The sequence below is a fragment of the Balaenoptera physalus genome (genome assembly GCF_965194825.1).
Source record: "Balaenoptera physalus genome assembly, chromosome: 20".
NCBI lineage: Eukaryota > Metazoa > Chordata > Mammalia > Artiodactyla > Balaenopteridae > Balaenoptera > Balaenoptera physalus.
This window is the reverse complement of record NC_138901.1, coordinates 13,952,915-13,967,974: the sequence shown is the minus strand read 5'-3', so window position 1 is coordinate 13,967,974 and position 15,060 is coordinate 13,952,915. Positions and strand designations below refer to the sequence as shown.

At 39.7% G+C, this 15,060-nt stretch overlaps 1 protein-coding gene across 18 annotated transcripts in view; it reads right to left on the bottom strand.

The window, feature by feature from the left end:
• BPTF (bromodomain PHD finger transcription factor) overlaps window positions 1-15,060 on the bottom strand; it is a 140,000-nt gene that overhangs the window by 98,498 nt on the left and 26,442 nt on the right. For all 18 annotated transcript variants that reach the window (XM_082441978.1, XM_082441970.1, XM_082441984.1 and 15 more), the window contains exon 2: window positions 6,229-7,051. In XM_082441978.1, coding sequence (XP_082298104.1) covers window positions 6,229-7,051 — 823 coding nt within the window. The remainder of the gene's footprint in view (window positions 1-6,228; window positions 7,052-15,060) is intronic.

The window sequence follows — 15,060 nt, the reverse complement described above, 5'->3', positions numbered from 1 at the left end:
CATACCACAAATAAGGAGCCCACATACTGCAACTAAGGAGCTGGTGAGCCACAACTAAGACCCAGCGCAACCAAATAAATAAATAAATATTTTAAAAAATTTAAAAAACCTTTGTATCTGACTTTTTACAAAGAAAATAGTCAAAATGTCACAACACATGAAAAAAAGTATCATACTTGTTCATCTGAGATCTTCATTAAATTCTGTGTACTTTATTATGCAATAAGAAAGGCAGTTTGAGAGATTACGACTAAAACTTTTAAAGCAAATAAATGTAAGTGAATAGTTTCCCTGCCAAACATGTAATTTAAAGAATCTGTTCAATTTAGAAAAGTGGATTATTTCATTTCATTGGTAATGTACCACAGATCCATGCATGGGTACCTTCTTAAGTCCCTTCACTCCTGTAATTTTAAAGCTTTGCACCTATTTAACCACATTCAAAGGGTCTTCTCTTCTACTTGTCTGAGTGTTGTTTTATATACTGATATTGAATTATCAAGAAACAGAACTTTTTTGAAACACCACTTAATTTACATCATATTTTCTAAAAATGCCTGTGTTTCAAATTTATAAGATCTCAGAAAAACCCAGTCCCAATAGAGCCAAAACCATTATACTATCTTTCTCCCCCCAGTTATAAGCATTGCTTTTAACAGCTAAAACAAGGCAAATTGCAGACTTCTCAAGATGATGGCTTGGAAACTAGACTACAGTATAAAATTAGTTATTGAAAATATTCTTGGGAGTTCCCTGGCGGTCCAGTGTTTAGGACTCCACGCTTTCACTGCCATGGCCCGGATTCAATCCCTGGCCAGGGAACTAAGATCCTGCAAGCTGCATGGTGTGGTCAAAAAAAAAGAAAAGAAGAAACAAGAAAAGAAAATATTCTTATAAATAGGTCCTGAAAAAAAATTCTAGGTCCTACTTCCTAATAGCCATAGAGTCTTGGGCAAGTCCTAGAGCAAGTAATTTAACTTCTCTGAGTTTAGTTCTTCATCTATAAAATGTACAAAAATAGTACCCACATTATTGGGTTGTTGTGAGGGTTAATGAAAAAAATGTATAAATAAAATGCTTATTAGAAAACTGTAAGGCACACATTATTCTAAGTGAAAGAACTGAGATACAAAATAATATTATTATATGTTTCTTTTTATATGAAATGTTTAGAAAAGGCAAATTTATACAAACAACAGAGTGATTTTCTAAGGCTGAGAATGGGAGTAAGATTAACTGTAAAAAGATATGAGACCACTTTCAGAATGACTGAAATGTGGAGTAACCAACCACTTGGATTTGTCTCAGAAGAAAATGTTTCCTGGGATGTGGGACTTTCAGTGTTAATTTACTAAAATTATAGAATTGTACATCTACAACAATAGAATTTTATAATACATAAATTAATAAACAGCTCAGGGAATTCGCTGGTGGTCCACTGGTTAGGACCCTGTGCTTCCACTGCAGGGGGCACATGTTCGATCCCTGGTCGGGGAACTTAGATCCCGCAAGCAGCACAGCGCGGCCAAAAACAAAAAAACAAAAAAAACCCAGCTCAATAAAGCTGTTAAAGTAAATAACAGAATAATAAAAATACTAGGTATACTTCACAAATAGTGTCTTGATTACTAAAGTAAACATACAGGGGCTTCCCTGGTGGCGCAGTGGTTGGGAATCCGCTTGCCAGTGCAGGGGACACGGGCTCGAGCCCTGGTCCGGGAGGATCCCACGTGCCGCGGAGCAACTGGGCCTGTGTGCCACAACTGCTGAGCCTGCGCTCTGGAGCCCACGAGCCACAGCTGCTGAGCCCACCTGCCGCAGCTGCTGAGGCCCACGCGCCTAGAGCCTGTGCTCCGCAACAAGAGAAGCCACCACAATGAGAAGCCTGCGCACCGCAACAAAGAGTAGTCCCCGCTCCCCGCAACTAGAGGAAGCCCGCTCTCAGCAACAAAGACCCAACGCAGCCAAAAGTAAATAAATAAATAAATAAATAAATAAATAAATAAATAAACATACAAGCATTCACAATTCATGAAGCAATGACAATTCTCATTTTATAGGTGAAAAAAACCAGGCTTAGAAGAGTTGTAGGTGCTTTAATATGACACAGAACTTGTAATTAACAAGGCCAGGAATGCAAACCAGGGCTAGTTTCAGAGCTTTAATATTTAACCACTCTGTATGACAACTGTCTAGTAATAAATGACCTGGATAAAGACAAAAAAAAAGAAAAAGTAAACATACAAATTTAAGATATATATTGGGAAACTGTAAATGTCAAAAAGAAAGAAAAAGTTTCTTATATACTAAAATAAAAATTTATACACACAATTTGATTTTTTATTGTCATTTTTGAAGGTTAGAAAATTGTGTATAAAATTTTCAGAGAAAAGGCAAATTTACTATTTAGGTTATATAAAAATAAAAATGAACTTTTCAATCCAATGATAAATTAAATCTGTTACTGTCTGTAGGGCAAGTTGACAGTTTAATAAACTCCTTGAGGATCTCTCTAGATTTACCCATTTTCCTGGCTGGGGATGTACATTTTGTTTGAAAAAAAAAAAAAAGCTGTTGAAATTTTAACTTTTTTTTTCTACGTAAATATAATATGTAAAAAGCAAAAAACAAACAAACAAACTGTACAGCATATATTAAGTGCTCAATAAATGTTGATGTTGGCTATTGTTATTACTAACCCATCAGCAACTAGTTCCACCTATAGGTCCCTAACACCAAGGCCTACACCATTGATTATTGTGTGATAAGCCTTACATTACAGATGTCAAGGCCTACCTATATGTGGACAAAGCACCTTTGGCATGTCTGGGGCCCGAAACGGCAGCACAGGGAAGGAAGTGAGAGGCAGTGAGAATGAACATCCAAAAAGGGTGAGGAAAGGCAGGACAGGGAAGGGAACATAAGAATGGGAGAACAGGAGTACAGAATAAATTTCATTTACTTCCTGATTTGTTCACAGCAATCCTGATGACTCTGAGCCCTTCCGGAAAGGCACATGAGACTGAGTGGATAGGGTCTGTTAACTGCTGTGCTGAACATCTAGAGAGTACAAGCACCAGGCTCCCTGAAAGGCAGTCTCACTGACTTTTCACATAGAATGAAAGACTGCATTAAACTTCAAACCAAAATGTGGTTACAGTTATCTTTCCATTTGTAATGACCTCACCAACACAAGTTTCCATTCTACCATCTCCACAGCATGATATGAGAAAGATGGCACAATAAACACCACAACCAGATGTTTGGGAGATACGGGGGCAAAAAAAAAAAAAAAAAACTTATACAAAATTTTAAAATAACTGATCCAAACCAAAACATACAAAATATACTTTGTATATTTAAAACTTTTAAAACTTCATATACTGTTTCTCATATCAGTTTCTGGATTAAGGTAGTAGACTGAATCCACACATCTCAGTTTGCTCCCTCTTGAAACCCTCTTAAAACCACTAAAGAAATATTTTTAAAGATCTAAACTTACAAGATTAGAGAAAATAAGAGAGACAACAAAAAAATTTTTGGAAGCAGGAAAGCAAATGGACAAGTGATAACCGACTTTAACAGAGCCAAGAAAGCCCAATCCGAAACATAAAGGGTGGAGCTGAGAACCAACAATCACCAAAATGAGGAGGGGAGTATCGACAGCAGAGAAGTGCTTGAAAGCTGTTTTAGGAGCAGATCCCAAGGCCACTTATCTATCCACTTAAAGCCACTAAAGGTTTAGTCTCCACAGGAGGTAAAAGTGAGGTTCTCCGGACCAGGGGACACCAGGTGCAGGTGTGAACAAAGGTATTGTACAGAAAACCAAGGTACTGAGTGGCTATGTACACAGTAAATGCGGTGTGCATGGTAAATGCAGCCCGCCTCCACCACCCAGCCAGCCAAACCCTCATGCTCCAAGCAGAACACCAGAAAAGGCCTCTCTGGGCCACCTGACCAGCTCAGAAGGAAGGACTAAAGATAGTGAGTGACATCAGGGATCACCAAGAAAAAAGATTAAGAAAATCACTCAACGATTAAGCTCAAAATTGATATGGCCCACACACTTGCTCAGAACTTCCAATCAGCTGTATAATCCCGCAGTGTTAATCAGGAGCAGAAAATTAAGGATTAATAGACATCTGAGGATGGAAGAGACAGACCAATACAAACAGCAGGAAGAAGCAGCCTGGAAGAAACAGAGACCATTCACAGTGGGAAAAAACACATGAAAAACTATCAATAACATCCTCGAAAGTAAGAGAAATTATTATTTCCAGAAAACAAAAAACTAAGATTTTATTTTTTAAAAAGGAGGATGATTTTAAGAACAAAAGAGCTCTTAGAAAATAAAAATGTGATAGATAGAAAAAATAAATAGTAGGGCTTGAAGACCAAGATAAGGAAATCTTCTAGAAAAATTGAACACACACACACACACACACACACACACACACACACACACACACACGCGCGCGCGCGCATTCCAAAGAGGACAAAGACAAAGAGGAAAACTGGAGCGAAAAGATAAAATCAGAAGACCAAAATAGGAAGCCCAACATTCAATAAAGTAATAGTTCAAGATAAATACAACAGGCAAAAGGAGAGGAGGAAGTCCTCAAAGGAAGTTCTCAGAACTGACTCAACTGTCAGATTGCAAGTGCCCACCACACAAGGCCCTATCACTCTAAAACTGCAGAAAACACTGAAGGCAAAGAGAAGATTCGACAAGTTTCCAGGTAAGTCCAAAGTGGTTATATACAAAGAATCAATGAATGGATTCAGATTTCTCCACAGCAACACTACAAGAAGACAACTGTACAAAATTCTGAAATTCGCTGTTTATTCTGTACCATCTTTAAAAACTAAGGGTGGGCCTGGCTAAGATACTTCTCTGTACCTGGCTTGGCCTGACCATGTGCTGATGAAGTTCTTTCTCTCCTCTCCATGCCTGCTCTTTCATTTCATCCCACCACAAATTTTCTGATTTGACCTAATTCTGAGAGCTCGAAGAAGGCTTTGAAAACTTTAGAAGCTGAGGACTTCCCTGGCGGTCCAGTGGTCAAGACACCGCGCTTCCACTGCAGGGTGTACAGGTTCGATCCCTAGTCGGGGAACTAAGATCCCACATGCCACACAGCACAGCCAAAAGAAAATAAATAAATAAACAAATGAATGAATGAATAAATAAATAAAATATTTTAAAAAGAAAAGCTTTAGAAGCTGAAAATACAAAGTAACCCACTCCCTCTGACCATACTTCTACAGGATGCCCAAAACCAAGTCCACACTACAATCCTGCCAAGCACCCTCACTTTCCCAGGCTTCCTCCCGCCCTTCCCACTGTCCTGCCTGGAAGAATCTCTTGAAAACCCTCAGGAAAGCACAAGCCAGACTATGACCAGGAGTCTGTTGGGTTTAACTTCTCCTGGGAGGCTGCAACCAATCATGGCGGCACTGATCTTTCCTTAGACCGTTTCTTTGTTCTTGCTGCTCCATTTTATGTACAAATATAGTAAAACTAAAAAGAGAAGCAAGAAAATCCTGACACCAAAGTTAGGATGCAGATTACCTCATGGTGGGCTGCAGGGAATCTAACAGGGGAAGGGCCCACAATGGCATGTGGCATCCCACCTAGTAAGTGACGTTCTGTTTTCCATCCTAGGCATTGAGTACAATGGTGTGTATTTTGCTTTTTTTCATACACTCTTCTTTCCTTACAATTTTAAAAACTGTTTTAGGGGCTTCCCTGGTGGCGCAGTGGTTGGGAGTCTGCCTGCTAGTGCAGGGGACGCGGGTTTGAGCCCTGGTCTGGGAGGATCCCACGTGCCGTGGAGCAGCTGGGCCCGTGGGCCACAACTGCTGAGCCTGCGCGTCTGGAGCCTGTGCCCCGCAACGGGAGGGGCCGCGATGGTGAGAGGCCCACGCACCACAATGAAGAGTGGCCCCCGCTTGCCGCAGCTGGAGAAAGCCCTCGCGCGAACCGAAGACCCAGCACAGCCAAAAATAAATAAATAAATAAAAAATAAAAGTAGCTATAAAATTTAAAAAAAAAAAAAAAACTGTTTTAATGTACATATTCTTTCAAGTTAGAAATTATTAAACTATACAACTCATTATTAAATCACCAAGGTTTACATCACATCAGCAGCACAGCTCTACAACAATCATGAAGGAAGTTGGCTTAATTTTAAATACATACAAAAATTTAAGACCAGATTTACTCACATTATGAGTCTTCGGTTTAAGAACCAGTATTTCCTCCGACTTCTGTCATATCCAATAGGTTCATGTCGAATATATGGTTTGTTTTTTTGGATTTCAGCAACGCAGTCAGTCACACCAGGAACCTTATGTGCTACACAGACTTCACACTGCCACTCATCCTCTGGCACCTCCTCGAGAGGCGGCTTCACACATTCCAAATGGTACACTGCTGAGCAGGTCTCACAGCAAAGCAAATCCCCGAGTTTGTGACAAACCCTACAGTGGTCATCGTACTGGATCACCCCTTCAGACATCAACTCCTCACGAGCAATGTTTGTGGTAAGAAACTGATCGACTAAGAACTGCAGAACTTTGATTTTGTTCTCTACTGGTCCATAAGGATAGTCCTCTGCTTCTTGGTAAGGAAGAACATGATGGTACTCCTTGTCACTCTCACAGTACACCCGCAGCACCTCTGGCCACGTCATGCCATCGATGAAATACAGCGTGGAATTCACGCTATCTTTCAGATCGGCAGGTCCAAAGGTAGTATTGGAAGTGTCTTCTTCACGCAAAACTGCTTTCAAAAGCACAACGTGCATCTCCGCCATAAGTGTGCACTGCTCTTGACTCACCAGAGCTGCACAAAAGTCCTCAAAGCGAAAAGGAGATAACCTTAAAACTGTACCAAAGTTCCGCAGTACCTCATAAATGGCAATAACATTCATTATATGCTCGTTAGGCACCATTAAATCCTCAGAGGACTTGGGAAATTCAAGGGGTGGGATGTCTTTTTCTTCCAATATTGGAGAACGAGGCCGATGTACTCTTGGTTTTCGCCTACCTGTAAATAAAGAAATGGTATAATTACAAATCAATACATCATTTCTACAAACTAAGGATTTTCTGGTTTTTCCTATTTGGACATATACCCCCAAAAAGAGATAAGCATACTTCTATTTTTCTAATAACTGTCAAGTTAAAATAATACCAAGAAGCAATGATTTAGCTCTAATCTTTAAGTCTATAGAAAATCTAAATTTAAAGTTTTCCCATTATATCCCAAAGTAGAAGTAAAAAAAAAAATTACAATTATAATCAGTTCTCAATTACCTAGAGGGGTTAACTGGTTTACAGGTAACCATGATAAAAAGTAACAGTGAATTTGTGAAAGATCTGACAAGAACATAAATGAGAAAAAGACATCTCCAAGGACGAGAACACGTGTAACAGATCTCACATGGTGCCAGCTGCACTAAGAAATGCCTCTCAGCAATCAGACAGGAAGTTCTCTGGTGCAGCACACCCTTTCCTTGGCCAGTTCTTCCTGAGAGCCATGTAATGGGGAGTTCCACAGTGAAGCACAAGGTTAGGGCTGAGACAGAAAGGAAGAAGGAGTAAGGAAGCAGGGTTCCAATACTGGGAGAAAAGGGTGGGGGCGGGGCTCACTTAGGAAACAGACAACAGATTATAATTTTTAGCCGTAAATTAAGCAACAGGAGGCGTGCCTGTTCACCAATTTATGAAATGTACAGTCCAGGAATATATATTTATGTAAATGTATAAATATATAGCATTTGAGAGCTTAGTTCATAACAAGCAAGCAGATCTCATTTAATCCTCTGAACAAGTCTATGAGGTATTTTAATAAGAAACTTATGGAAAGAAACAAGTTTCTCCAGAATTGCCATGCCCATGCCTGCATTACTATTATTACACTTTCCAATGATATTTACAGAATAGGAAATGTACTTTTAAATAGCAGACTTTTTATGAGATTAACATTAAATTTATTTTTGTGCAATTGTTTTATTAACTAAGATTTATTAACTATGGTTTTGGGTTGCTGGTCACCTCTTAACTGCCTCCTCCCTTCCCCATTCCTGCACCCTCCTCACATCTAGTTAACTCTCATCGTGTACAAACTAAAAGGGTACAGGGCACCAGGAAAAGAAAGTATGCTATAGAATATAAAAGGTCAAGATCTTTTATTTTATACAATGTACCCCCTCATATTCATTCACTGGAAAGATTTTCCAAATAAGATTATATCCATTAGTTTCTGCAGAAAAAAGTCCAAGGGATCACTCTGGGCCAGACTTTGCTGGTGAGCCTACATAGTAAGAAAGAAACCTCCTCCATCTCAGCAAATACCCATCTACTACAAAGATGCAGTTTTCACAGATTCAATTAAATCACAGAATCACCATGCTAGTAATAAGCATCACGATGGTAATCCAGTCCATTTCACTGTCTTCTGGAAGTTATTTGGGCCTCATCTGCATAAGCACAAATGAGAGAAAGCAGAAAAGGATTAAAGGGAAGACTGAACCTAGAAGAATACCCTCAAATGCAAGAGAAGAAACACAAGTCACCAACTGAGACAAACCTGCTTATAGAAACAGTCCCTGTGTTCCTCTCAGCTGTTTATGCAAAATGCTGTCAAACAGAGTCCAAGTAAAGGATTACAGAAGTTAAGGCTGGAAAAGTAGTTCTAGGATCAGAACACGGATCCTTAAATGTTAGGTTTAGGCATTTGTACAGCACTTTATTCTGGCAGTAATGTAGGTTGATGGCTTTGAATGAAGTAATGAAGACTTTTTGAGCAGGGCAGGGACATGAGAAGAATGTTCCAGAAAGACTTCTCTGGCTTCAGTGTATACAATGAATAGGACAGGGGGAACAGACCAGACACAGGGCATCTTCTGAAATTACCCAGAAGATAAAGACCTGGATTCAGAGTCTGGCTGTGGGAATGAAGAAAAAGATGAATAAAAGTGACCTTATGAAGAAAGAAACCAACTGGTGTGGAACATAACACCACCACCCTAAGATTTAACTCTGGTACCATTTCCTCCAAAAGACTATTCGAACTCCCCCAAACACTTCTGAATTCTCATAGCCTTCTCTGAATCATTTGTTACCCTACAATTTACCTATTCATGGTATCCATTCCACCTCCATAGCTGAACACCCACCTCTTATGCCAAAGAAAGATCTGGCACGTTTGTTTTATTGGAAGCATTTGCTAGCATCATTCCCTTTAGAGAATTACCCTTCCCCTACACCATGTGATTCTGATGGGGCCCCCAAACACAGTATTCCATCTCTTGATCACTGGCAAGGCAGGCCAGTGAGAGTCTTGCCTGGGATTTTATATTCAGATGCTGAGTGAGAAGTGCTCTGAAGCTCGTTCTTTCCATGAAGGTGGCCAGAGGCTGTATGTGGCTAACCCACCTTTACCTCCCTTGTGGAAGAAGGGAATAAGGACAAGAGACAGAAGCAGAAATGGGAGATAAGTATTGATAACTCACGAGTACTGACAGAACCTGTCATTCAAATTTCCCAGTCAGGACTTCCCTGGTGGAGCAATGGTTAAGAATCCGCCTGCCAATGCAGGGTTCAAGCCCTGGTCCAGGAAGATCCCACATGCTGCAGAGCAACTGGGCCTGTATGCCACAACTACTGAGCCTGCAGTCGAGAGCCCGCGTGCCACAACTACTGAAGCCCGCGCACCTAGAGCCCGGGTTCTGCAACATGAGAAGCCACCACAGTAAGAAGCCCACGCACCACCACGAAGAGTAGCCCACGCTCGCCGCAACTAGAGAAAGTCCACGCACAGCAACGAAGACCCAATGCAGATAATAAATAAATAAATAAATTTATTTAAAAAAAAACAAATTTCCCAGTCACACAAACCAAAAACCACTCCCCTTTTGCTTAAGTGAACATGTTGGTTTTCTGTTGCTTGCAAATAAGAGTACTGATTAAAACAGTATCTAACACTGTATACAAGCCTTTTATAATGAGAAACTCAGTAAATTGCTATTTAAAGACTATCAATGAGAGCAGTTAATGTTTAAAAAAAAAAAGACTGTTGATAGTACTCTTTTGTAGTAAATTAACTCAGACAGTAACAGAAGTAGTCTAATTTAATTTGATATCTAATTTTAAAATATCAGCTTTCACAGATTCTGAAAGATTTTGGATAAACATGTATTATTCTAATATTTAACAGTTCATTTAGCTTTATATTAAGCTAAAGTCTGTTAGCCTTCTATTAGTTTTAGAGGTAAAAGGAAGAAAGGCAAAAAAAGGTTCATAAATTCTACATTCTATCATCTAGCTGGAAACCACAAAATAGCATCTATTCAAACTACAACTACATACATACTGAAAAATGTGAGCACTTTTACAAGTTAACATTAAATACTGGTCAGTTCATTCTGAAGCATTATTGGGAGTTTAGATCGATTCAATTTTTTTAAAATTTATTTATTTACGCTGCGCCAGGTCTTAGTTGCGGCACAGGGGATCTTTTAGTTGCAGCACGCATGCGGGAATAAGGTAAAATTCATGTGCTGAAATAAGAAATCTTTAAGACATATTATTAAGTAGAGGAAAAAGCCAGCTACAGAACAATGACTAGGATGTCATTTGGGAAACAAAATTAGAAACAAAAAAAGAAAAGAGAACAATAATAAAGTGTATACATCGAAGAGGTCATATATGAATCTTTTTAAAGTAGTTGTTCCTGGGGAGGAGAAATGGAAGAAAAAAAAGAAAGAAAGACTAATTTTTTTATCCTTTTATATTCTTAAATACCACATGCATATATTTTTATTATAATATTTTAAAGAAAAATATTGGGCAGATATCTATACAAATATATAAAAATATTAATATTTAAATCAATAAAGTGATGCTGCTGGTAATGGCTACTGATGGCCTTGTATGAATACAAACATAAGGTCATTATGCCAAATTCAAAGATTTGGGTTTACAGAACTGAGCACAGATCACCGTGTATAAAGAGAAAACTCATAAAATTAAACCACTTAAGCCCCTCAACTGTCAATCATTAGTATTAGCAAGTCAGGTTATTTAAACTATTCAGGGAAATGTATTTATAATATACCACTGAGGATTACACTCATTACCATTTTCAACACTGATCTAGTATCTAGCAGATAAAGTATATTAATTTTCCTGTATTAAAAAAAAAAGGGATTAACATCAACCTCACTAGCCATCAGGAAAAGGCAAATTAAAACCACAATGAGATACTGTTTCATACTCATCAATGGACAAAAGTTTTAAAGTCCATCCAAACAAACTTTTGGGAAGAACGGAGAACAACAGAGACACCGGTATACCACACTCGGGACTGTAAAGTGGCATCACCACTTTGGAGAGCAATTCAGTAACAGTCAAGTTAAGGTTGTGCACACAACCCTGAAAGGGCGGTTTGAAAATTTTTTGCCCATGACCCAAAGTAAGAAATACATTTTACATTTAAATCTAGTACACACCTACCCCAAAACTAAAGTTCTACAAAGCACTACTCTTATACTAATATCTTCTCTTCCATCCCATTCCAATACTTTCTATTCCATTCTCTTTCTGCTTTTAAATTATGCTGGTTGCAGCCCACAGTTTGAAAAACACTTCTCAGGAATTCCCCGGCAGTCCAGTGGTTAGGACTCTGCGCTTTCACTGCCGAGGGCCCAGGTTTGATCCCTGGTCAGGGAACTAAGATCCCACAAGCCACACCCCAACCCACCCTCCCAAAAAAATAAAGAAAAAGAAAAACACTTCTCTAGAGAAACTCTCCTTATACATATGCAGAACACTGAACATTGCGTATAAAAGCAAGCAGTCAATCAAGTTGGAAACAACAAAAATGTACATCAACGGGGGGAACGATTAAATTGTAGAACATTCATTTGATAGAATCCTTTTTTTTGGGCCATGCTGCTTGGCTTGCGGGATCCTAGCTCCCTGACCAGGGATCAAACCCGGGCCCTCGGCAGTGAAAGCACGGAGTCCTAACCAGTGGACTGCCAGGGAATTCCCCACTTGATAAAATTCTATAGAGCAGTCAAGGGCTACATATGTCGGCATGGATCAATCATAAAAACACCATGAAACAAATAAAATTGCTACCAAAAAAAAATTGCTACTAAAGGATAAACAATTTGAAACCATGTGAAACAGTTTTATCTATTGCTTATGGATGAATGGATGTATATATATAATATATATATGAACTAGTAGTTAACATCACCACTAGAATGTAATCTCCTTAAGGGCAGGGAGTTTTGTCTGTGTATTTTTGCTGCTGTGAATACTTCAATAAATACTTACTGAAAGAATCAGGAGTTTAGTAGTCACACAAAAAGATGCTCATCATCACTAATTATTAGAGTAATGCAAATCAAAACTACAGTGAGGTACCACCTCATACTGGTCAGAATGGCCATCATTAAAAAGTCTACAAATAAGTGCTGGAGAGGGTGTGGAGAAAAGGGAACCCTCCTACACTGTCGGTGAGAATGTAAATTGGTGCAGCCACTATGGAAAACAGTATTGAGGTTCCTCAAAAAACTAAAAATAGAGTTGCAATATGATTCAGCAATCCTACTCCTGGGCATATACCCAGACAAAACTATAATTCAAAAAGACACATGCACCCCTATGTTCATAGCAGCACTATTTACAATAGCCAAGGCACGGAAGCAACCTAAATGTCCATCCATCGACAGGTGAATGGATAGAGAAGATGCAATACACACACACACACACACACACACACACACACACACACACACACACACACACACACACACACACACACACACTGGAATATTACTCAGCCATAAAAAAGAATAATGCCATTTGCAGCAACATGGATGGACCTAGAGATTATCATACTAAGTGAAGTAAATCAGAAAGAGAAAGACAGGGCTTCCCTGGTGGTGCAGTGGTTAAGAATCTGCCTGCCAATGCAGGGGACATGGGTTCGAGCCCTGGTCCGGGAAGATCCCACGTGCTGCGGAGCAACTAAGCCCGTGCGCCACAACTACTAAGCCTGCGCTCTAGAGCCCGTGAGCCACAACTACTGAGCCCACATGCCACAACTACTGAAGCTCGTGCGCCTAGAGGCCTTGCTCCGCAACGAGAAGCCCCTGCAATGAGAAGCCTACACACCGCAACGAAAAGTTGCCCCATTTGCCGCAACTAGAGAAAGCCCGTGCGCAGCAACAAAGACCCAACACAGCCAAAAATAAATAAATAAATACATTTTAAGGGGAAAAAAAAAAGAGAGAAAGACAAATACCATACGATATCACTTACATGTGGAATCTAAAATATGACACAAATGAACATATCTATGAAACAGAAACCGACTCACAGACATAGAGAACAGACTTGTGGTTGCCAAGCGGGGGGCGGGGGTGGGGTGGAGGAGGGAAGGATTGGGAGTATGGGATTAGCAGATGCAAACTATTATATATAGGATGGATAAACAACAAGGTCCTACTGCATAGCACAGGCGACTATATTCAATAGCCTATGATAAACCATAATGGAAAAGAATATGAAAAAGAATATATATATGTAAAATTGAATCACTTTGCTGAAAGAATCAGTAGTTTCAAACTCTAGCCTATGCAATTACACAAGAAAATGATGTCTTTACATTATTTGCAGATCTTAGAAATGTGTTTTTACTCCTCACTATGTAAATAAATAGAGGACTACAGTGAGAAGTCCTAGAACAGTGGTCTTCAAATTTTGCGCATCAGAATCACCTGGAGAGCTGATTCTAATTAAAACAGCTTCTGATTCAAAGGACTAGGAAAGAGTCTCAATTTGCATTTCTAACAATTCCCATGCGATACTAACTCTGCTGGTCTGAGGTCCACAGTTTGAGAACCACTGCCCTGGAACTCAAAAAGGTTATCCCTCTGAGATTCAGTTGAGTAAAAATTAATACACATCAGATGAAATTCACTAATTCCAGTTACCTTCAAAGCTTGCCACTCAAAATGTGATTGGCATTATCTATGAGGCTTGAAATAAAGTCAGAATCTTAGGCTTACTAAATTAGGATTTGCAGTTTCTCAAAATCTTCAGGTGATTCATGCACACATTAAAGTTTGACATGCTGCCTTGAAAACTATCCATCCTAAAACTAGAAGTGCAGCAAAATCACATGGTAAACTGTTAAAAGTAGAGTATCAAAATGCAATTCAAATTTACAGAACCCCAGGTGAAGCTCAGTAATCTGTATTTTTATCTTTCTCCCCAGATAATTCTGATGTGCAGCCAAGTGTGAAAATTGCGGCTTTACCGAAATTGGATATTCCCGCTACCAAGCAGAAAGTGGGGCTTTTTTGGAAACTCAAACAAGAGAATCAAGAGGCTGCCTAAGAAGGTATGATTAGAATAGGACAGGTGTGAAAGGAAGCTGAAGCCTAATCAAAGACATTAATAAGCCTACAAGAAGAAAATGCTACGGATGGAAGGTGGTCTGCATGGGGGTGGGGAGCGGGTAGGGGAACCAAAGAGCAAGAATTTGTCAGTGAATTTCCAACATAGTCAAGGTTAAGGGAAAGAGTTTCTTTTTTTTAATGTATTTATTTTATTTATTTTATTTTTGGCCGCATTGGGTCTTCGTTGCTTCACGCAGGCCTTCTCTAGTTGAGGCGAGTGGGGGCTACTCTTCACTGCGGCGCACAGGCTTCTCATTGCAGTGGCTTCTCTTGTTGTGGAGCACGGGCTCTAGGCGTGAGGGCTTCAGTAGTTGTGGCACGTGGGCTCAGCAGTTGTGGCTCGAGGGCTCTAGAGTGCATGCTCAGTAGTTATGGCGCACGGGCTTAGTTGCTCCGCGGCACGTGGGATCTTCCCGGACCAGGGCTCAAACCCGTGTTCTCTGCATTGGCAGGCGGATTCTTAACCACTGTGCCACCAGGGAAGCCCAAGGGAGAGAGTTTCTTGACTAAACAAGGATTCTGGCCCATGTGACAGATTATTACCTTAATAGAAGAATTATGCTACTACGTACAT